Here is a 25,151-nt window from a genome sequence, read left to right as displayed (position 1 = left end):
AAAAATGAACATATTCACTCGCAAATATCTCTAAAAGTATTGACTTAGTGAAAAACTCTATAAAATAGAAGTTGCTTAGAATTAGTCAGTTTATTCAATTCCGGACTTATTTGAACGTATTTGTTTTCATCCCCGATAACGGACGAAACTCACGTCCAGATCAAAAGCACATATCGGCACAATATCACTTTTTTTCTTTAACATATTAGCTATGCGTGTCCCAAATTTTATGTCAAACCAAGCGTTTCTTCAAAATTCTGAACAAAAACCGTAAGTAAATTAAATGAAAATGTAAAAGGTACATTCCATGTCAAATCACTCAGGCAAAAAAATTTGGATCTCCGATTTGTCTGAAAATTGGTATATAGCTTCTGCGGGACGTAAAAAGAAGATATTTAAGGTCAAAAAATCTTTTTCTTCTTTTTTTTCTCAAAATGTTATTTTAGGCGATTTTACAGTGATTTGGTGTTTATTTAAACAAATTTGCATTTTCTGTCGTAAAGTATCAATGAAAAACATAATATTTTAATAGAAATGACCCAAAAATGTCATTATATGGCATTATAATAAGTTATTTTGAATCAAAACAAGATTTTGATCAAATTTTATAGTGTAAAAAACGTTAAAATACCGTTTTTTACATTTTCCTCCATTCCCAAAATACATCATCATCGATTTGGCTAAAAATTTGCCCGCAGATAGCTAAAAGATAGGACTTTAAGTGGTTAGAAGGATTTGAATTATATTACAATACCAAAAAAGTTACATGCAGTAATATCATACTCAAAAGTATATATTAGTCCAGTCGGGATAGCATTTGACCTTGAATGCCAAGCTGCACAAAAATTTATTTTTCTGATCTTTAGGGGAGTCAATAGTAGCCTAAATTTAAAATCGCGAATGAATTCCTCCGTTACGTTAGCGGCCATCTTGATTTTAAAGGAGAACCTGTTTTGCTCAATATCTCCGCCATTTTTAACTTTTCGACAAAAATGGAAGGAACTGAAATTGTTCCAAATAAATCGTATTTACAATTATTACAATTTCTTTTTAACAATTTTTGTCGTGAGGTCGATATTTTCGAGTTAATTTTACTTACAGTAGACGCCTATATTTTTGACTATAATATTGCATGTAACTTTTTGGGTATTCTAATATAATTCAAATCCTTATGACCACGTAAAGTCCTATGTTTTGTTTATCTGTGGGCAAATTTTCAGTCAAATCGATTATGATGCATTTGGGAATGGAGAAAAATGTAAAAAAACGGTATTTTAACGTTTTCTACACTATAAAATTTGATCAAAAGCTTGTTTTGAATCAAAGTAACTTGTTATAATACCATATAATGACATTTTTGAGTCCCTTCTATTAAAATATTATGTTTTCCATTGATACTTTACGAGAGAAAATGGAAATTTGTATAAATAAACACCAAATCACTGTAAAATCGAATAAAATAACATTTTGAGAAAAAAAGAAGAAGAAGATTTTTTGACCTTAAATATCTTATTTTTACGTCCCGCAGAAGCTATATACCAATTTTCAGACAAATCGGAGGTCCAAATTTTTTTGCTCCAAAATTGAGTAATTTGAAATGGAATGACACAAAATTAATTTTTCAAACAAATATTTTAAGTCGTTATGAGAAAATTATAATTTAACAGATGAAATAAAATAAACACAATTCAACTCGTAAAATATATGGACCCTTACCAGCCGAACAGGTAAAGAACCCACCTTTTATATTATACCTTTTCTACCTGGCCTCAAACGCTCGATATTTTTAACTCGTGGCAACCTCGATTGACGGCAATTAGACCGCAAATACACATTTTTATGTGGTGGAAGTCAAAATGGCTGTGAAGTGTAAAAATTTTTGTATATAATTTAAATTTTTAAAATCAAAATTTTAGAAAACTGAGAACGATACAGGGCATTAAAAAATGCGCTCAACAAACATACACGAATTTAAATTCGAAAATAATAGTATTTCTTAGTGATGCCAAATGACTGCAACATGAAAAGATGACATAATGATAGCGGGATGTATATATATATATATATATATATATATATATATATATATATATATATATATATATATATATATATATATATATATATATTGTTCGGAAAGGTTTCCGCGGTTAATACAATGAAACTTAAAGCTAAAATCAATATCAACAAAAGAATTAATATTAAAATTAAACTCACCAGGCTTCCGGGTTGAACCGCGTCGTTGGTTTCTAGGCCGAGCTTTCGACGTCCTCTCTGACGTCATCTTCAGGGCTTCCGGGGTCTCAGTCTCCTGAGGCTCCAGACACTACACTCACTACTCACTACTTCACTACTCACTGCAATACTGTTGTTGCTGACGCTGGGGCGGTCATTTATACCGTGGACTGGTGTGACTGACGTGGCTGTCGATGACGTGGCGGAGTGGGAATTAGCGCGAAGACGATTTGGAGAGGCGCGAAGATTTTTGACGGCGGGAATTGTATTTGTAGATGGAGCGGACGATGTTTTCTTTAGGAGGGGTCTCCAAGTCGAAGGTAAACGGATGCCGTCATCTCTTTTATTGAGACAATTTGGCCGTTTTTCGATTTCTATGGCTTCTCGGATAATTCTTTGTTTATAGAAGCGGATGGGGGCTATGGTTCTGGAGTGTTCAAAGTCAATTTTGTGACCTGTATGAAGATGGTGTTGGCCTAGGGCTGAAACTGAATCGGAATTGCGAACAGATATGGAATGTTCATAAATCCTATTTTGGATTCTACGATTGGTTTGTCCTATGTAAGATCGGGGGCAGTCTGCACAAGGAATTTCATAAACTCCGTGTTGTTCATTTGGAATGTTGTCTTTGACGGATCGGACAAGAGATGAAAGTTTTTGTTGGGGGGTAAATACTGTTTTTATTCCTCGTGGTTTAAGAATTCTGTCGATTTTGTCAGTAACACCTTTGATATAGGGAAGAAAAGCTTTCGTATGATCAGGATCTGACTCTTTGGGTTGTGATTGAGCGGGAGATTGAAGTTTATGGATGCTCCTATCGATGTGATTTTCGCGGTAACCGTTTTGGATGAGGGCTTGTTTTAAAGAAGAGAGTTCAGTAGATCTACTTGCATCATCGGAAAGACGGATTGATCTGGAGACAAGAGTATTAATGACTGAATTAATTTGAGAAGGTGGGTGATGAGAGTTGCCATGCAAGTAGCGGTTGGTATGGGTGGGTTTTCGATAAACAGAGTGATGAAAACCTTGTGATTGGTTCTTCTTAATAAGAACGTCGAGAAACGGTAAGGATGAGTCAGTCTCCATCTCCATGGTGAACTGGATACTGGGATGTATACCATTCAGATGGGTCTGAAAAGACGCTAAAGCATCCCTGCCGTGGGGCCAAATGACGAATGTATCGTCAACATATCGTAGCCAACATGTGGGTTTGAGCGTAGATGTGGATAGTGCTCGGGTCTCAAAATCTTCCATAAAGATATTAGCAATTACTGGAGAGAGTGGTGAGCCCATTGGGGCACCATTTATTTGTCTGTAGAATTGATTTTGGAAGATGAAATAAGTGTTGGACATGCAATGTTTAATGAGAGATAAGTGGTCTTGCTGGATACTGTGTTTCGTTTCCAGAATATTTAGGGTGTCATCTATAGGAATGTTAGTAAAAAGTGAAACGATGTCGAAACTTACTAGAATGTCTGAGGGTAAGATAGGATATTGTTTGAGAAGTTCGATGAAATGAAAAGAATTTTTGACGAAAGATGAGGCATTTTCGGCGAAAGGTTGAAGAGTTTTGGCTAGATATTTTGCCAAAGGTTGTGTCGGACAGTTGTATGCACTGACAATGGGGAGTAGAGGAAGATCGGGTTTATGAATTTTGGGTAGGCCATATATTCGAGGTGTTCTAGAAGACTTTTCACGAGGAATTAAAGTTTGTTTTACGGCAAGAGGAAGAGAAGTTTTATTGATGATGGTTTTTGTTGTTTTTTCCAAATAGGTTGTGGGATTATTAGAAACTGGCTTGTAGTCGGGGGTGTTAATGAGATTTGGGAGCTTATCGATGTAAGACGAAGTGTTTAGGATGACAGTGGCGTTTCCTTTATCGGCAGGAAGAATGACTAGATCTGGATTTGCTTGAAGTTCTTTCAGGGCTTTTCTCTCAGATTGACTAATGTTTGGAGTAGGGGGCTTTGAGTTCCTAAGAACTCTAGCGACGTCTTGTCTAACTATTTCAGCATCTTCAGAAGGTAAATGAGAGATAGCTTCCTCAGTTTGACAGATGATTGTCTCAATTGATTTAATATGATGAATTTTTATATATATATATATATATATATATATATATATATATATATATATATATATATATATATATCGTTGATTGGGAAGAATAGTATGATATTTCAAAAACATTAAGTTTACAGAAAAGACAATTAAAGATTGAGATCGGTTACGAGATCGGATTACTTAAGCAATACAATATTAAATATCCTTTTCATCAGAATAATTAAAACTTACAGTATTAACTGACAATATGAGTTTTACATCCAATCCATATACCACCCCCAACTCATATTTTTCATCCCCATTTTGAGTTATAATACTTTTCTTTATAAAAATTTTGTACTATTTCACAATTATAAGGTTATTAGGGACAATAAAACGGAACAGTTTAAATGTTTTATGAAAGTTTAAACAACAATGAATGAAAAAAATCGCAGTTATAGTACAATACCAATATAAAAAAACAAAAAATTTGGGCTCCCATTAAAAAAATGAAAGTTTCTACAAGTTAGCGTAAAAATCCCTATAGTATTGTGTGGTATTGTGGTATAACCGCTACATTTTTTTTCTTTTCAAAAAGAGAGAGCAGCTTTTTCACTTACTCCCACGTTCTTCTTGTAAGCTTGTTTTAGAGTAACGTCACGTGCTGATGGAAGTCGTCGTTTGCTTTGAAGAACGTTTATGGTTTTAAATTCCTGTTTTTTGTACCTACGACATTTTATATAGCAGGTGACTAGGATTTTCTTTGGTAACTTTTAAAACGCATATTCCTGAGAGAGGGACTGGTCCACCTTCTTCTGTCTTAAAAGAATCCTTCATGCCCATATCACTTGATAGTTGTTTTAGATCAAAAAAATTCTCATGACCCATTTCATGTACGTTGAATGGAGTTCCATGGTTCTTTACTTGTCTAACCAATGTTACATATTTATCTGGTACGTAAACGTTCTATAATACTATAATATGTTCTATAAATTGAACGTTCTAATAACAGAATGAACGTGGTCTCCCTCGTTCTGAGTATGACCACTAATTAAAAATTTATGGGTGATGGACCTAATATTTCCAGAATAGAAACTGCATAGATGTATAAAGCAAATACGAAGGGGTTCTTATTTTGTCCGAAACAGTTGTCAGTATAAAATACAACATCTACCATTTCAGTATTTTTGGCGTTCATAGACTGCAAATAATTCCAAACGCACGAACCCACTTCATTTGCACCTCTGTGAGCAAGACCTTCGTGCCAAATACAGCACATTCCTTCCGTACTTTTAAGCTCGTACAATGTTAAATTATACACACTTAGTTTTGATACATAATAAAAAGAAGACGAGTCCCCTTGTGGACATGCTGCCTGCATATCATGAACTAACAACAACTTAAGCAAACATATTAAAAACAATAAAAGCCGAAAGAGAAAGCAATTACAGAGTGGTGTGTACAAACTAACTTGTGGTGACTGTCCGAAAACTTACATCGGTCAAACTGGCAGAACTTTTGACAAACGGATAGCAGAACACAAAAAGGCTTTCAACAATAGAAAAACAGACACTTCTACATACGCACTTCACCTTCTAGATCATAATCATTCTTTCAATGAAGAGTTTCAAATTCTACATATTCAAAATAAAGGCCTTAAGCTATCACTTTTAGAATCAATGGAAATTAATAAATTGAAAAATACAGATATAATTCTGAATGACCAACTCGAGACAAACAGCTCCCCACTTCTCAACCTCTTCAGTTAAAGACTTAAAAAGGCAAACACATTGTTAAATATATCACTTGAGAAAGGCACTTTGCCGAAACAGCTGTAGTAATAACATAGTTGTAATAAATTTTGTGGAAGTATAGAAAAACAAACGTTTTTCAGTGTTTTATTGTGAGATAAAATGAACTTCCATCAAGTAACGGTCGAATCCATCAATAATATAATATACTTTTGGTCTTACACAAACATATTTTTAATAATTTGTTTTTCAGATATGTTGAAGATTATAATAAGTCGGTATCGCTGGGATTACTAGCATACATAATTATATTTGTATTGTCAAATTGTATTAATTTATTTATTGTTTCAACAGGGTATGTATAATATTAATTATGACTACAGACTGGAAATAGGGGAGTGCAATTAGAACGAAAATATGCATTGTTTCGGAAAAATTCAAACAAGCATATTTTTCTAAAACTTTTTTTGTTAGTTTATATACATATTTAAGTAAAAAGTTCTACTCGCAGATTTGGCCGCTAATTGTTTATTAATTGTTTAACCTTCGGATGACCAAGCGGGGAAATTGTGACCCCAGCGTATGTTTTTCTTTAATAAATTCAAAAGTATTTTCAATTTTTAACTCAGTATTTTTTTATTTGACTTTAATATAATTATAGATATCCTCATATTTTGAAATAAAAAAAATTCCCTATATTTTACGAATAAAAAATATATTCTGAAGTTGATGTTTAGTAAAATACCGTCTATTATCTGTCATTCCAAGTAGTTTTACGCTAATGACGTCGAACTTTGCAAAGTAACAAGACACTTACTCAACATACACACTACACATGACACTAATACTCATGTTGTGACTGGCTGAATGACATAAATTCAATTCCTTATAAAAAATAAAATAAAATAAAAAAAAACTTAATTTTTTTGTTAATTGTCATTTTTGATATTTTTGACCTGGGGTCATTCCCCCCTCCTTGGTCATCCGTGTAACAAAAAAAGGTTGGTCATCGGAAGGTTAAACAATAAAAATTGTATAAATAATTTTAAAAATATCGTTAAATTCATCATATTACTTTGATCAAATATGTTTCTATTTTGTTTTTGATTATGCTGAATCCGAATATGGCATTGCAATTTGAAAATTCTTATACAGAAGCTCTTATACAGTGTGTCTGCGTAGCTAGGAGCCACATGGAAAACTTTTTTATTATCAATTTTACGAAAAAAAGTTATTCTTAATGAAATGCTCTGGATAGTCAAAAATCTAAAACTCAATCATCAGATATCAAATTTTATCAATTTTATACGAGTTATGTCAAAAATATGAATTTCGTAAAGTAACTTTATATTCCACAATATCAAATAATGCTATTATGAAAAGTTGTGTGAAATTAGAAACTATGTCTAAATATACAATTACATCATTCTAATCGAAAAAAAAAATTCAATTTTTTCTCAAATTACGGATACTCCTCATTTTATTACAATTACGATAACTATTTTATTATCACATTTACGAAAATAGTTATTCGTCATAAAATGCTCTCCCTGGTCTAAAATATAAGATACAACCATCAGATATCAAACTTTTTTAATTTTATAAGAGGTATGTAAAAAGTATGAATTTTTCTTAAGTTAAGTGCCTTTATTATTCACAATATTTTAATTAGAAAGATGTAATTGAACACTAAAACATTTTTTTTAATTCCAAACAACTTTTCTTAATAACAATTTTCGATATTGTGAAATGTAAAGGTACTTTACTCTTGAGTGAAATTCATATTTCTTGATATACCTCGTATAACATTAACTAAATTTGATATTTGATAATTGCATCTTAAATTATATAGGATGCAGATTATTTTATAAAGAATAACTTTTTTTCGTAAAACTGATAATAAAAAAGTTATCAATAAGTTCCAAGTTACGCATACATGCTGTATAAGAGCTAAAAATGTTTTTTTTTGCTGAACATTTATTATTGTCGACGCTTATTATTAAATGTATTTTAGGTAAGTTTTACAGAAAAAAGTTTTGATCACTTTGTATAAACATTTTTTTAGCTGGTAATATTCGGTTTTTGTATTACATTATTGTTATCATTCTTAATTTTCTTAAAAAGAAATAGTTTATTTAATTTTTAAAGAAATATAATTTCTTCTTCTTCTTCAGGTGCCGTCCTCGTTCCGAAGTTTGGCTATCATCAAGGCTATGCGTATTTTTGATACCGTAGATCTAAATAATTGGCAGCTGCTGCACTTGTACCAATCTCTTAAATTCTTCAACCATGAATGTTTTCTTCTGCCAATGGATCTTTTACCTATTATTTTTCCCTGAATAATTAATTGTAGTAGCTGGTACTTTTGTCCCCTCATTATATGTCCCAAGTATTGCAGTTTGCGCTTTTTAATAGTAAGCGCAAGTTCTTTTTCTTTCTGCATCCTTCGCAACACTTCCATGTTTGTCACTCTCTCTGTCCACGATATTCTCAGTATCCTGCGGTACATCCAAATCTCGAATGCTTCTATTTTCCTTGTATCGATCTTTTTCAGTGTCCAAGCTTCCATTCCATAGAAAAGAACTGACATCACGTAACATCTCATCAGGCGAATTTTAAGATTTAAACTTAGCTCTCTTCCGCATAAAACTGTTTTCATTTTGGTAAAAGTAGCTCTAGCTTTTTCTATTCTGATCTTGATTTCTTCAGAGTTGTCGTTGTTTTCATTAATCACAGTTCCCAGGTAATTTATTTTCTAACACGCTCCATTCTTTGATCATGTACGGTTATGTCAGAAAAATTTTGTGGAGATTTCGACGCCATCATTATTTTTGTTTTTTTGATGTTAAGTGATAAACCGAACTTTTTGCTGCACTCTACTATTCTGTTTATGAGTGTTTGGAGATCTTCCGGGGTTTCTGCTATTAATACTGTGTCATCAGCGTATCTCAAATTGTTTATTAAAATGCCATTTATTTTAACTCCTATATCTTGGTCAGCAAGGGCTCTGTTTATAATATCTTCTGAATATAAGTTAAACAAGGTTGGTGAAAGTATGCATCCCTGCCTTACGCCTTTTTTGATCTCGAGTTCCTCGGTTGTTTCCCGTTCTACTCTAATATTCGCCTTCTGGTTATAGTAAATATTGAAAATAATTCTGAGGTCCCTTTTATCCAAGTTTTTCTCTACCAACAGTCTCATCAGGTGTTCGTGGCGAACTTTATCGAACGCCTTGTTGTAGTCAATAAAGCACATATATATATCCTGGTTAACATCCAGGCATCTTTGGCACATGATATTAAGTGCAAATAGTGCTTCCCTTGTTCCAAGCCCGTTTCGAAACCCGAACTGAGTATCACTGATGTCAGCGTCTAGTTTTTTGTGAATTCTTGTATGTATCACTTTAAGAAATACTTTTAGTGTGTGTCCCATTAAGCTTATTGTGCGATGGTCGGTGCACAGTTTTGCGTTTGTTTTCTTTGGAATAGTCACAAAAGTTGACAGAAGCCATTCCTTAGGTATTTCTCCCGTTTTATAAATGCAGTTAAAGAGGTCAACCAAAACATTTACTGTTTCATCTTCCACAAGCTTAAGAAGTTCCGATGGAAGTCCATCTGGACCCGGTGATTTGCCATTTTTCATTGTTTTTATAGCATATAGTATTTCTTCTTTAGAGATTTTTGGTCCTTCCTCACCTTGTATGTTACCAATATCATGATCCTCTCTTTCATCGGCAAAGAGTTCTTCTATATAATTCTTCCAGGTCGTAAGCTTTTCTTGTAGGTCAGTTATTATTTGTCCATTTGCGTTGTATAGCACATTGGGATGCTTCCTTTTTTGTATACCTGCCAATTCTTTTACCTTTTTATGTAGGTTAAACGTATCATGTTTTAATTGCAGTTCTTCAATTTCTTCACATTTTCTTTTGTAAAAGTTTTCTTTCGCTGACCTTATTTCATCTCTAATTTGCTTGTGTATCTCGTTGTATTTTTGTTTGCATTTTCCCTTAAACTGTCTTCGTTCCTCCATGAGACTTAAAATTTTCTCTGTCACCCATTCTTGTCTTTTTGTCGTATTTCCTCTGCTAAGGATATTCTGAGCGGGTTTTATTAGGGCTTCTTTTAAGTCTTGCCACTTGTTTTCCACGTGCGTGTTTGGTTCCTTTGTAGACAACATTCTTAGGTTACCATTTATCTGTTGCTTTAATTCTTCTTTGATTTTTGAGTTCTGTAAGCGGCTGGTATCTATGTAATCTGGTTTTACCATTTGTGAAGGTTTCTTAAGTTTAATGCTTACACGCGCTATCAAGGGATTGTGGTCTGAGGAAACATCTGCGCCTGGGTAGGCCTTAACCGATTTTATGCCGTTTTTGTATCTTTCATTTATCAACACAAAGTCTATTTGATTCCTAACTATTTTCTGTGCGTTATGTTGAGGTGATGTCCACGTATAAAGCCTTCTTTTGGGGAGTTTAAAAAATGTGTTTGAAATAATCATATCGTTTTCTTGGCAGAACTGTAACATTCGGTCTCCTCTCTCGTTCCTTAACCCGAGACCATAATTTCCTACATATTTGCCGCTTTTTCCTTCCCCAATTTTGGAATTAAAATCACCAAGGATAATTGTGACGTCTCTTGGCTTTATAGATTTTAGAACATGGTTAATTTGTTCATAGAATTCCTCAACCTCTTCATCTGATTTTTCTGCAGTAGGAGCATAGACCTGTATGATATTAAGATTTACAGTTTTTGTATGAAGTTGAAGGAATATTACTCTATCAGACACTGGTGTAAAGTTAATAACAGACTGCATAATTTTTTTTGATACAACAATTGCTACTCCATAACTGTGGTGTGGGTCATTATTTCCTGAAAAATATATCATTCCGTTGTTTGTCGCGAAGCTGCCTGAACTCGACCACCTTGTATCGCTGATACCTAAAATATCGATATTTAACCTTTGCATCTCTTGTATAATATTGTTCATTTTTCCAGGTTCATACATATTTCTGACGTTCCACGTACCAATATTTATTGCATCTTTAAAACAGGGATTTCGCCGGGTTACGACCTGAGAGGCCCTGTTGTCATGAGAATTACCTCTCCTGCCGGATCTTGTTTTCCGATGTCCATGATCAGTACCAGAATTTATTGTACGTTGTACAGCCATGATGATTGTACTAGAGATATCCAATTGGATCTTTAATACAGTGGTTTCTCCTTGCCTTCTGTATCCTTATGCCGTTGATCATTTACTTGATTCATTCGCCTTTGGTGCCAATTTCTTAGCGCCAGGACAAAAGAGTGCCCTTCCACTTACCAACTCATCCGCCCGAAGCCGTTGGTCAGTAAGTGTGGGATTGCTTATACCGGCAATCGCTCGGTGGAGTTTTCGCCATATCTGACTACCCTCACTTAGTTTAGCCTGCAGACCAATGCAGTTGCCCGGGGTGTGGCACGTGGAGCCATAAGTGAGAGTTAGTTGTCTTATGAGGACCAGTTATCAAGAACAATCTCCCGTCTATGACGCTCGATGTGGTCGTTCCGATAAAAGGTGCTACCTATATAAGACAACTTTACACCCCTAAAAATATAATTTAGTGCATTTTAAAGTTTTGCATCCTAAGCTTTAAAAAATCACTCATAAAACTGTAATAGATCTGCTCAAACTTGAGTAATACCGTCTTAAATTGGTGGTAATTCTATAAAACTACGAAGATTTCAAAAATTACATTTTTTGAGACGTCATATCATTTGAATAAAATTTTTGAAATTTTTTTTTAATGAAACATCATTTAGTAAGATGCCTGAAAGGTAAGTTGTGCAAAATTGAGAGTTTTATAAGAAAAATTGTATTCGTTATACATTTTTAAATCATGTTTAAACAAAATTCATGTAAGGCTCATTTTCCGCCCACACCGTACTTATGCCCATACATTTAGTTTATTTCTATTATAACCGTAAGATAGCTTATTTATTCTTCTTTCATTTTCAATTTGTAAAATTTCATTTGATCCAGTAGTTAAAAATTACGTTAAAATAACTCAACCGTGCAATTCGCCGTACGTTAGTTTACAGCGCGCCAATGTTGGTGAGAAGGGTGACTTTTGCGTTATAAATAAAAAATTATAGAAGATACAAATTTAATTTTAGCAAATTCTTTATATAAGATTTTTTTTGTAAAATTTTCTGAATTTTTCAATGGTCAAGTCAGTTTTTTTTTTAATTTATATTTTCGGAGTTATTTAAAAAAACATCCAATTTCGTAGTTCATTTGTTTAATAAAAAAATGAAGCACCCACTTCTCGAGTAGAACTTTTTGATATGTTGTTTATTAAACATTTGTTAATGAAATTACAAAAAGTTCTATCTTGTTTGATTTTTTCCGAAATGAAAATCTATATGCACTCCCCTATAAAAAATTATTGAAATATACATGCGCTAAATATCAGGGATCAGTTACAGATCAAGCTAATTGTTTTTATTAATTTACACTCTTTAGCCATCAAAACACAAATAAGGTTCTGTAAACCAATTTGCTGGCTGCGAGGCAAACGGATCCTACTGGATTGGTTAGGTCTTCTCCAGTGACAAGACCAGAACCAGAACCAGACAAGTTTCTTAGGTCAGCTAGCTAAATCCGTTTGAGCCTCCTATTGGCATGATGTTCTATTAGAGGTTGAAGTAGGGGGTTACTAAGTGATTCCAGCCTTTCATGGTTCTTAATGCTATATTTAGTGATCACATCCTGTATGAATGGGATTCTTAGGCTTAATTTGAAATAAAATATCGCAATCATAATTTATAAGTCCATATGACCTATCTAAAAAATAACCTTTAATGTTCCTTCTGTGTTATGGTATTAGCTTTTTGGAAGTAGGACAATCCTCTGCTTGCTTTCCTGTGGTACCAATCCTTACCCTATTACTTCATACTGATCTTTTTAAATATTTCTCTCGTATATTCTACTATGTAATTTGTGTGGGGTTCTACATTTCACAGCAAATGTTTTTCTAACAGTCATGCTTGTTTACGCACATTTATACTGATATCTGACAATACGAACCAGTACGCCAATGCGGCTAATATTAATACATATATGGTTCATTTTTTACTACCCCACGCTCTCAAGCAGAGGGGATTGAAGTTCACCAAAGGCAGATTCCAGAACCCCATTCGAGTCAAAACATTCAGAGAAGCAACACACATATTAACCTTTTATTTTTTAATACTGTTATATATCTAGTTTACTCAATATACGTTTAAATTCAAAAATATTAACAAGTGCGAAGTGATTTACGACCACCCATCAACCTTTTTCTTCAGCTTCGTATAAACAAACATTTTGGTTCTTCGAGCAAATATATAATTAATTACCAGTGTCCTAGTGATCGCAGACAGGCAGACAGACACGCCCAGTTTAAAAAAGGTCAGTGTTCACATTTTCATATACCTACCCTTAAAATATCTTGATTTATAAGTACTGAAATCTGATAACAGAAACGTGGTATTTTATTTACGATAAGACATTTTTGAGTTTATGTTAAAAGATTTAATTGCTTCACGGGCAAACTGCATTTTTATCTTTTTTATGTCATAGACGGGGTGTCATTTTTACCTTTGACATTTTAAATATTTATAGTTTCGAATTTTGAACATTTTTAAGGGTTATTTAAACATTTATTTCACAAACTTTACAAACATTTTTTAAGGGTTATTTAAACATTTAATTTACAAATACGTTGGGCTCGAATCATTACACAATAATACATTTAATTACATTTATATTTTTCTTTAGACGCTTCTTCTTCTTTTATCAATTATTATAGGTAGTAGGTATTTTTACATTTTATAATTGTTGCATTTTACAATTTTTACATTTTTTGACATTATCTACATTAGGTACATACTATAATTTATTTTACATTTTATTTTACACCTTTCTTCTTCTTTAACAAATATTATAGTAGGTATTTTTGCATTTTACATTTCCTTTTACATTTATCTTTTTATTTGAATATTGATCACAATGTCAAAACAAAACAAAAAGGAATCAGAGCGTTTACAAACAGAACAGAACAAACGAACAACTATCAAAAATCACCTTACGAGATTTAGCGCATACTTTAACACCATTAAAACACAAGATCAGCCTGATTTAACGGAGTTAAATGCTAGGCTTGTAAGGGCTGAAAAATTGATTGACCAATTTGAAGAAGCTCAACAAATCATCGAAAATTTGGACAGTAAGTGTGATGAAAATTATAGAACTGTTCATGAGCCAGAACGATGTAGTTTTGAGAACATGTTTCATGCGCTAATGGCCGAGGTAACACACTTTTTAAACACCAAAGCTCCTGATAACCCTGTCGACCATCAAGACAGTGCTAGCACATCAGGTTCTCGGGCGGGCAACCTTCTACATTCGGTAAAGCTGCCTATCCTGAATTTGCCTTCGTATGACGGGAGCCTGGAAACCTGGATGTTTTTCCGTGACAGTTTTTCATCCATAATACATGAAAACGATGCTCTAGCAAATGTCCAAAAATTCCATTACCTACAGCTCTCCTTAAAAGGGGAGGCTGCAGAAACAATCAGCTCGTTGCAAATATGTGATGCAAATTATGAAGTAGCATGGTCGCTTATTAAAGAACGGTTTGAAAACAAGCAACTTCTAATAAATTTTCACATCAAATCTTTATTTAACCTACCGGCATTACAACACGAGTCACACACTGGACTTAGGCAACTTTTAAACGGGTTACAAAAACATTTAAATGCTTTGGAAGTTTTGGAACGTCCCACCAAACATTGGGATGATATTTTAATATACTTATTGGCCAGCAAATTCGATAACGCTACCAAACGCTCCTGGGAAAACAAAATTAATGCTAGCGAAATTCGCACACTCTCTCAGTTGACTGACTTCCTAAAAGATAAATGTCGAATGCTACAAACGTTGGAAACCGAAACCAAACAGTCAAGTAATAAATCTAATAGTAACTTTAAACAAAGGGAAAAAACAAAGACATTTCTTACTAACGCAACAAAACAATGCGTTTTTTGTAACAATGAACATAACATTTACCATTGTGAATCATTTTTAAAATTAACACCTTCTGAACGTTTAAATAAAGCTAAAGGTTTACGATTGTGCATTAATTGTCTAAACAACAATCATTCCACAAAACAATGTCACTCTTCCGGTTGCAAGAAATGTGGTAAGGTCCACAACACTCTGTTGCATTTTCCAAAGCAGCCAATTAAACAAACTTCTGTACAGGCTGACATTCCTATTAACGCACCTCAGGCTAACGAGGCTTCTTCTAGTTATTCTACTTTAACATGCCATTCACCTGTCAAACCACAGATTTTACTCTCCACTGCCATGGTTAAAGTGGCTGACAAAAATGGAAATTTTCATGATTGTAGGGTTTTACTTGACAGCGCCAGTCAATCTAACTTTATTAGTCAACGTTTATACAATATTTTACAACTACCGAAAATGAGAACTAATATTTCCATATTTGGTATTGCTCAAATGAATAAAAATGTCAATTTTTGTGTGTCGGTTGAGATGAAATCGACAATAAATGATTTTAACAAGAAACTCACGTGCTTAATACTGCCTAACATCACAGGAAGTACACCACAATTTTCATTTGACCCTGCTATTCTAACTATACCCAAACATATTACACTTGCAGACAAAAATTTCTACCAACCTGCCGATATTGATTTACTTATTGGTGCGGACACATTCTGGGATTTATTGTGCATTGGTCAAATTAAATTGGGAACCAACTTTGGTCCCATATTACATAAAACAAAGCTGGGTTGGATTATTTCTGGTCCTATCTCCAGCACTAAGTCCTCTAATGACACACTAAGCTGCTACGTTTCGACTGAAACTGACCTTAACGAAACACTCACAAAGTTCTGGGAGATAGAAGAATGTCCGAAAGCTACCTATCTCTCAGATGATGACAAATTCTGTGAGACTTATTTCAAGGAGACGACTTTACAACACACTAACGGTAGATTTATTGTATCTATTCCTCTAAAGCACCCCTTTTCCTCTTTGGGTGACTCAAGAACTAATGTCACTAAACAATTCCTTAACTTGGAGCGAAAATTGGATCGAAATCCCGATCTAAAGCGACAATATCATGACTTTATTAATGAATACATAAAACTTGGCCACATGTCAATTGCACCCAACCAAGACAATCACGGATTTTTTTTACCACATCACGGTGTTGTGAAAGATTCCTCGACTACTACAAAATTAAGAGTAGTTTTCAATGGAAGTCAACCTAGCGATTCCGGTCTTTCGGTTAACGACTTAATGTTGCCTGGGCCAACAATACAAGATTCTTTATTTGACATTTTACTGCGCTTCAGAACACATAACATTGTGCTAGGTGCTGATATTGAGAAAATGTATCGTCAAGTACTTATTACAGAGGATCAGCGTAATTATCAAAAAATATTATGGCGATTTCATCCAGCTGACGAAATTCATGCATACACACTTAACACCGTCACTTACGGTTTGGTTTCTTCGTCCTTCTTAGCTATTAGAGCTTTACACGAGGTAGCTCATCTGAACGCAGAGGAGCATCCTAACTTATCATTGATAATATTGCACGACTTCTACGTCGACGACCTTCTTACTGGTGGAGAAACCCTTGAGAATGGCCTAAAGATAAAGAATGGATTATCGGACCTGCTGAGCCATTATGAATTCATTTTGAGGAAGTGGAAATCAAATGACAAACGCATTGCTGATTTTAACGAGGAATCTTCTATTCTACAGATTGGTACTGAACCACAAGAAAAAACTCTCGGCTTAGCTTGGAACTCTGCGAATGACACTTTGCAGTATACAATTGTTCCTTTGGATTTCACAAAGAAAATAACTAAGAGGCAAATTTTATGTTCGATTGCAAAGATATTTGATCCATTGGGACTGATATCTCCAGTTACAATTACTTCCAAAATTATTCTCCAAAAACTTTGGAAATTAAAGGTTTCATGGGATGAGTCTTTGCCCCATGACCTACACAGTTTGTGGTCACATTATAGGTCCCAATTGTCCTTACTTAATCATCTCAAAATACCCAGACAGTCTTTTTGTCCAAACCCTATTTCCGTTCAACTGCATGGATTTTGTGATGCATCGGAGTCTGCATTTGGTGCTTCTGTCTATGTACGATGTATTGACGCCTTGGGAAACATAACTTCAAACTTATTCTGTGCCAAAACCAGAGTAGCTCCAATTAAGAGCGTTACCATACCCAGACTTGAACTATCTGGAGCACTTTTACTAAGTGAGCTTATGGGCAAAATTCAAAATTCAGTTAGACACAATTTAGAGAACACGTACTACTGGTGCGACTCTACAATTGTGCTTGCATGGATACATACTTCTCCTCACTTATTAAAACTGTTCGTAGCCAACAGAGTATCGCAAATACAATGTTTGACTAATCATAACCAATGGAGATACGTCAATACCTCCGACAATCCTGCTGATCTTTTGACACGAGGTATTGATCCAAAGGCACTTCTGACTTCTGAGTCTTGGTTTCATGGCCCCGTGTGGCTCACTAACTCTGAACATGAATGGCCCAATTCTTACATTGACACTACTACCTCCGATTTGCCGGAACTAAAACCTATCAAGACTTGTCTCGCCCTACTTTCGGAAGATTTTGACCTTCTAACTAGGTTTTCGAGTTTTGCTAAACTTCAACGAGTCTTTGCGTATATAATCCGATTCAAAAATAATACCACGAAACCTCGGCAGTTTCGTATTACGGGCCAGGGGCGTAGCTACCGCCGTATCAGCCGTATCAATTATACGGGGCCCCCGACATTTAAGGGCCCCATCGCGGCATGTCGAAACAAAATTCCATTTACAAAGATTTAACTAAATATTCTACAATTATTTCACTATTAAAACGCTTTGAAACAGTGTATGTTGTTTGGATATCAACATTTTGGTGTAGTGGATTCTTTATATAATATACACATACCTATGTAAATCATATCTATCTATTATCTATTCTCTGCCCCATAAGAACAAGCTTTATTGTTTTCAAGGTACCTCTCATTGTCAATTCCATTGGCTGTGTGTGAGTTATTGTATAAAATATATTGAAGAATGCCGAATATTGTTCGGGTATATTATGTATGTTCGTATAATCTGTTCTTTATTTATAATTGTATTTATGTATATCTACATTTCTCCAAGAAATTATCGTACCACCTTAAAAATGGGTCATTTTTTATGTCTCATATTTCCCAAACCTGTTTTCCGATTTAAGTGATTTTTTTAAATGTTATAGTCGTATTTTTGAATAATATCGTTGTAATAATATTGTTGCTAGACAGGTAAATTGTCATTGTATACCGGGTGTACCAATCAAACAGTAATTTTTTCTCAAAGTTCACCACACCCTGTGGAATATTCTTGCATTTATAAAATATGTACTGAAATTAAAACCCAACTATAGCCTCATGTGTTCTTAACATTCTGTTTTTCGATTCATTCGCTTATGTTGGATAGTAAAAAAGTTAGGTGATACTTTAACAACTAACCTTATTTTTCATCGATACAGGGTGTTTTTAAATAAGTATGGCAAACTTTAAAGGCTAATTTAATTCTGCATGAAAAAATAATGACAGTTTGCTTTATGAACGTATGTCGGAGATAGGGGGTGTTGACATTTTTCTTACAAACTGACGATTTACTTATTACTCTAAAACCGGTTGATATATGCAAATGAAATTTGGTGGGTTTTAACAGAATTTCATGTTTACCATTGGCGTACACATGGGTCATATTAACCGTATGCGCGCCAATGATGAATATTAAATTGAAAATAAATAAATCGTCAGATTGTAAGAAAAATTGTAATAACCCTATCTCGGAGACGAAGCATTTGCACACTAGCAGGTTAATAAAACAAACGCATACTGTCATTATTTTTTCATGCAGAATTACCATATAGAGTTTGCCATACTTATTTAAAAACACTCTGTATTGACGAAAAACAAGGCTAGTTGTTAAAGTACCTAACTTTTTTATTATCCAACATAAGAATGAATGAACCAAAAGCGAATGAATAAAACAACAGAATGTTGGCTATAATAGCTTAATAAAATAAAAAAATCAAAAGGTAATTCCGTACTAAATATAGGTTGGAACTAAATTTTTATCAAAGTTTCTCTCTCGCTCTCTTGTCGTTTCCCCATTACTGAGGGATCGTAATTTCCCCAATATTCCTAACAATGTTTCTCCATTGGTGTCTATCTTCAGCCGCTCTAAGAGCTTCGCAGAATTAGTTTCCAGCTGAATTCTTTATTTGGTCGGACCATCTTGTTGGTGATCGTCCTCTTGATCTTCTCCCCGGAACGTTTCCAGAAACAATTAATCTCTCCAAACTGTCGTCACCTCTACGAACCACGTGACCAAAGAATTGCAGAATTCGTTGCAGACATATTGTGGACAGCCTGTGGAAATACAAAAGATATTTTCACTAGTAATACCACTAGAGGTCAAATTATTTCCGGAAATTTTTTTGAGATCATGAATATTTTGAAAATTTCCCGAGTCGCAGACGAGGGAAATTTTCTAAAAATATTCATGATCAAAAAAAAAATTTCCGGATATTAATTTGACTTCGCGTGGTATTCGGTAAGAAAATTCCACTTTGCATTTGAAAATCCAAAGCTGCATGAACATCTTAATAGCGCGCCATAGCTTTGTCAGCAATTATTTAGGCTTTCAAATGCGTAATTTCTACTCATTGTAGTTGCATGGGAATACCATTTCAAGATAGAAAATAGTATATTCTTCAATTTTACATAAGTTTTGAGTAACTACAAGTGATAGAAAATTATTTTTTGGCGTTTTATTTTAAATTACGTAAACAAATAAAAACCAGTCTGTCAAAAATGTTCTGTTATTGTAAACGTCAAAAAATTTCCACTATAATTCGCTGTTGGGTACCCCACGAGCAAAAAATTTCCGATAAAATACCTCCGTTGCCATGGTGATCTGTCAAAATAACGTATTTTGATTGGTTCAAAATTACAGGTGTGGAATTTTCAAGAAAGTATCCAAATTATAATATGATTTGGATACTTTCTTGAAAATATCTTTTGTATTCTTCAACGGGATCACTGTTTAAATAATTAAAAAGGTTTCATTTTTGCACAATATTTACTTTTTTCACTTCTCTGCAGTAATTTACGCTTTCATGAAGGTCTATACGATTTTTTTTTCTACAAAGTTGAAGAATAAAGCTTTCACTTAAGATTTACTAAATTAAATTTGACCCCTGTTTATTTAAATAATTATATTCAAAATTTAAAACACAAATAAAATATGCATCATAAAATATTTTCTTTTATACGAGAAGTTCATGTTACCAGTATAAAGCAAAAAAAAATTGTTGGAAAAATATTTAACAATTTATGAGATATAGAATTTTTTAACCCCAGCGACGTTATTTAAAAAAGAAGTAATAAACAAATTAGAACAATTTTTAAATGCCATTTTAGAGAAGAGTTTAATTAAAATTTGAATTTATCAATACATTTATTGAAAACATACATAAAAATAAAAATATGAGATCTTTTGCAGGTTTAAATTCTTTTGGCAACAACCGCGTTTTTGCAATTGAAAATATAGTGACATTTAATAAACAAATTCAATATCTCATAAATTATTAAATATTTTTCGACCAATTTTTTTGCTTAATACTGGAAAATAGCGCAACTTCTTCTATAAAACAAAATATTTTATAGTGCTTATTTAAATCGCAAATACTATTTTTTTGCAAATTTGTTTTTAAAGTTTTATATACAATTATTTAAATAAATAGGGAGTCAAATTGAATTTAGTACGTCTTAGGTGAAAGACTTACCCTTCAGCTTTGCAGAAAATATTCTAAACACCTTCATTAAAACGTGAATTAACTCAGCAGTTAAAAAAAAGTAAATATGGTGCAAAAATGACCTTTTTTTAATTATTTAAACAATGATCCCCTTATATGATTTGGATACTTTCTTGAAAATATCTTTTGTACTCACCTAAACTTTAATAAAAAAATTGTTCCAACCTGTACGAATTTACATTTTGATTTACATATAGTGTAATTTTATTTTACTAGTACTAGACTATAATTATGTAGTCGGGTTTTAATTTCAGCATTTTACAAATGCTACAATATTCCACAGGGTAACGCGAACTTTGAGAGAAAAAATCACAGTTTGATTGGTACACACTGTATATAATGACAATGCATCTGTCTAGCAACAATATTATTACAATGACATTGTTAAAGAATAAGGCTATAACATATTAAAAAATCACTTAAATCATACAACAGGTTCAGGAAATTCGAGACATCAAAAATGACCAATTTTTAGGTGGTACATACGTTAATTTCTTGAAGAAGTGTATTTGCCTGTCGCTCGCCGTTATACCATAACAACAGAGCTTCTTTGTTTAAGCTCATTTGCAATGCCCATTCATCCTTGGATTGAAAAAGCTGAATCGGTTTTCAAACAATGAGTCTCCACAATTCAAATCTATTTTTCGACTTTGGTTAATTAAAATTTATTAGGTTTATTATTATTATCTATATTTGGGTGTTTTGTGTTTTGTTTTATTTCATTATCTTTTATTTTGTACTAATATTGACGATTTATGTAATTTCGGTAAACTGTATGTGTTTTTGTTTTTTTTTCCGACTTTTTGTAAGCTTTGTCGATAAAATTGTAAAATTTTCAGTGACAATAAAGCATATTTCTATTCGATTCTATACAAGCGTTTTTGCCTCTTTTGTCGCGGAGGAAAAGGGCCCCGCGACAAACTTTAATATGGGGCCCCCGTGGAGCTAGCTACGCCACTGTTACGGGCCCTCCTACTGTACAAGAGTGTACCGATTCGGTGAACAATTTGATTCGTATCGTACAGCTTAGACACTTTCCTGACGAATACCACTTATTGCAATCTTCCCAACCTATCAACAAAGACAGTAAATTATTGGGCTTAAATCCTTTCTTTGACACTTACACTAACACCATAAGAGTTGGAGGTCGTCTAACCAACTCAAACTATGAATTTAGCAAAAAATACCCTGCTGTGCTACCTGCTAATAGCAACTTAACAAAACTTATCGCACAACACGAACATATAAGACTTTTACATGCAGGAGCACAGAGCACTTTAGCATCTCTCAGAGAGAGAGTATGGCCTTTGTCCGGACGAACTCTTATGAGGAAAATTATACATGAATGCACACGTTGTTTCAAATTTAATTTAAGAAACAAATCCCCTCTTATGGGGAATCTTCCCCTTCCACGTTTAACTCCTTCTAGGCCGTTCTCCACTTCCGGCGTTGACTATGCTGGACCTTTCCTTCTTCGTGACAGGACGGGAAGAAACTTCAAAACTACCAAAGCATATATTTCACTATTCGTTTGCTTTGCATCTAAGGCCATACATTTGGAAGTTGTAAGCGACTTAACGACTGATTGTTTCTTAGCAGCCTTACGTCGGTTTATGTCTAGACGAGGTAAATGCACAACAATATATTCAGACAATGGAAGCACATTTGTTGGAGCAAATAACGAGATAAAAAACTTCTTAGCTTCTAACGCTATTGACATTGAAACTAATTTAGCTTGTGATGGGATACAGTGGAATTTCATAATTCCTAGAGCGCCACATCAAGGTGGATTATGGGAAGCGGGAGTAAAGTCCGTAAAACACCACCTTAAAAGAGTGGTCGGCGACGCCTCTTTAACTTTCGAACATTTTACCACGTTTCTGTGTCAGGTGGAAGCATGCTTAAATTCAAGACCCATTTGTCCTCTTTCCTCCGACCCTAGTGATCCTACTGCCTTAACTCCTGCGCATTTCCTGATTGGAGATACCCTCACGTCAATTCCTGACCCCATCAATTACTGCGACATTAAGGAGAATAGACTTTCTCAATATGAACGAATGCAGCAGCTACGCCGACATTTTTGGACCAGGTGGTCCAAGGAGTACATTTCCACTTTGCAACAACGAGTAAAGTGGAAGCAGAACTGTCAACAACACTTACATATCGGAACATTGGTTCTGATCAAAGAAGATGGTCTACCACCTTTGAGATGGAAGCTCGGACGCATCCTCGAGACTCATCCCGGTAAGGACGGCGTTATCCGCTCCGTGACGGTGAAGACCGCATCCAGCATTTTCAAGAGACCTGTGGTGAAGCTGTGCGTGTTACCGTCTCAAGGTGAATCGCAGTGAGACGTTTATCTTAAACAATCTTAATTTTTTTATTTTATTTTGCACAATTTTAACTTTACTGACTCTACGTTTTGTTACTATTTAGCTCGGACAGTGAAGCGTAGTGAGCAATTATTTGAACAATTTTAATTTTACTGTTCGTCGAACAATTTTGATTTTACTTTACTTTGAACAATTTAAATTTACTTTATTTTAAATACCTTTAATTTACTATTTTACTTACATTTACATGCTTTATTACTAGTACAAAGAATGTAAAGGATCTGACTGTTTTTGGTGACTTTACTGTAAGTAACCAATTGAAACCCGATGGTTTCAAGGGGGGACTTATGTTTACGCACATTTATACTGATATCTGACAATACGAACCAGTACGCCAATGCGGCTAATATTAATACATATATGGTTCATTTTTTACTACCCCACGCTCTCAAGCAGAGGGGATTGAAGTTCACCAAAGGCAGATTCCAGAACCCCATTCGAGTCAAAACATTCAGAGAAGCAACACACATATTAACCTTTTATTTTTTAATACTGTTATATATCTAGTTTACTCAATATACGTTTAAATTCAAAAATATTAACAAGTGCGAAGTGATTTACGACCACCCATCAACCTTTTTCTTCAGCTTCGTATAAACAAACAATGCTTTTTCGTTTTTTTTTGTTATTTTTAACTCCTAATATGGTGGTCATTTCCCTCAGAGTATCTATTTAGAACACATACATCTCGAGCAATATATTATTTACTATGACTTATTATAAAGTTTTATGTGTTCTTTGGCTTTGCAACTGGCCTTAACCAGGTAAGGTCGAGGGTGGAATCAAGAGCAACAAAATAGGCATAAACAATATCAGAACTTCTTCTTCTTATGGTGCCTATCCGTTACGGATGTTGGACATTAACATGGCTATTCTGACTTTGTTGACTGCTGCCCTGAAAAGTTCGGTAGTGGTTAAGTTAAACCATTTTCGCAGGTTATGCAGCCAGGATATTCTTCTTCGTCCTGGACCTCTTTTCCCATGAACTTTACCTTGAAGTATGGTCCGAAGTAGGTCATATCGTTGTTCATTGCGCATTATATGGCCCAGGTATTCCAGTTTGCGACGTTTTATGGTTACGACTAGTTCGCGCTCTTTACCCATTCTATGTAGAACTTCTTCGTTGGTAACTCTGTCTATCCAGGAAATCCTCAACATGCGTCTATAGCACCACATCTCAAATGCTTCGAGTCTCTTCAGTGATGCTTCAGTTAAGGTCCGTGACTCCACGCCATATAAAAGAACGGAGAATACGTAGCATTTTAGTAAACGAACTTTTATTTCCAATTTTATATCGTGGCTGTTAAAGATTATTTTCATTTTGACGAAAGCTGATCTTGCCTTCTCGATCCTTATCTTAGTTTCCGTCGATTGGTCCCACTGTTCATTTAAGTTTGCACCCAAATAACAAAAGTTGATGATTTTTGTTACAGGTTGTTGGTTAACTAGTAATTGACCAGGTGGTATCCTATTTTTGCTTATAACCATGTATTTGGTTTTTTTGATGTTAAAGCCAAGCCCAAACCTGCTACTTACTTCTGCCACCCTGGAGACAAGTATCTGCAGACCTTCAAGACTGTCTGCAAAAATGACAGTATCATCAGCGTATCTTATGTTGTTCAATCGTTCTCCGTTTATAAGTATTCCCTCGTCTATGTCCGTTAGCGCTAGGTTCATAATGTGCTCTGAATATGTATTGAACAATAATGGGGACAATATATATATCCCTGTCGCACACCTCTTTTTATCTTTATGTCTTCT

The 25,151-nt window shown here is 34.1% G+C and overlaps 1 protein-coding gene across 1 annotated transcript; it reads left to right on the top strand.

Moving 5' to 3' along the window:
* Nucleotides 1–4,183: 4,183 nt before the first annotated feature.
* LOC126883733 (uncharacterized) lies at nt 4,184–23,707 on the top strand. The gene is made up of 4 exons (XM_050649396.1): nt 4,184–4,259; nt 14,176–16,065; nt 16,606–16,957; nt 23,593–23,707. Exons 1-4 carry the CDS (start codon nt 4,184–4,186, stop codon nt 23,705–23,707), a joined length of 2,433 nt encoding a protein of 810 aa, XP_050505353.1.
* The last annotated feature ends 1,444 nt before the right edge of the window (nt 23,708–25,151 follow it).

This window comes from Diabrotica virgifera, chromosome 4, assembly GCF_917563875.1.
Source record: "Diabrotica virgifera virgifera chromosome 4, PGI_DIABVI_V3a".
Lineage (NCBI taxonomy): Eukaryota > Metazoa > Arthropoda > Insecta > Coleoptera > Chrysomelidae > Diabrotica > Diabrotica virgifera.
Note: the sequence above shows the minus strand (reverse complement) of the source record. Positions and strands in the feature narration are given on the sequence as shown.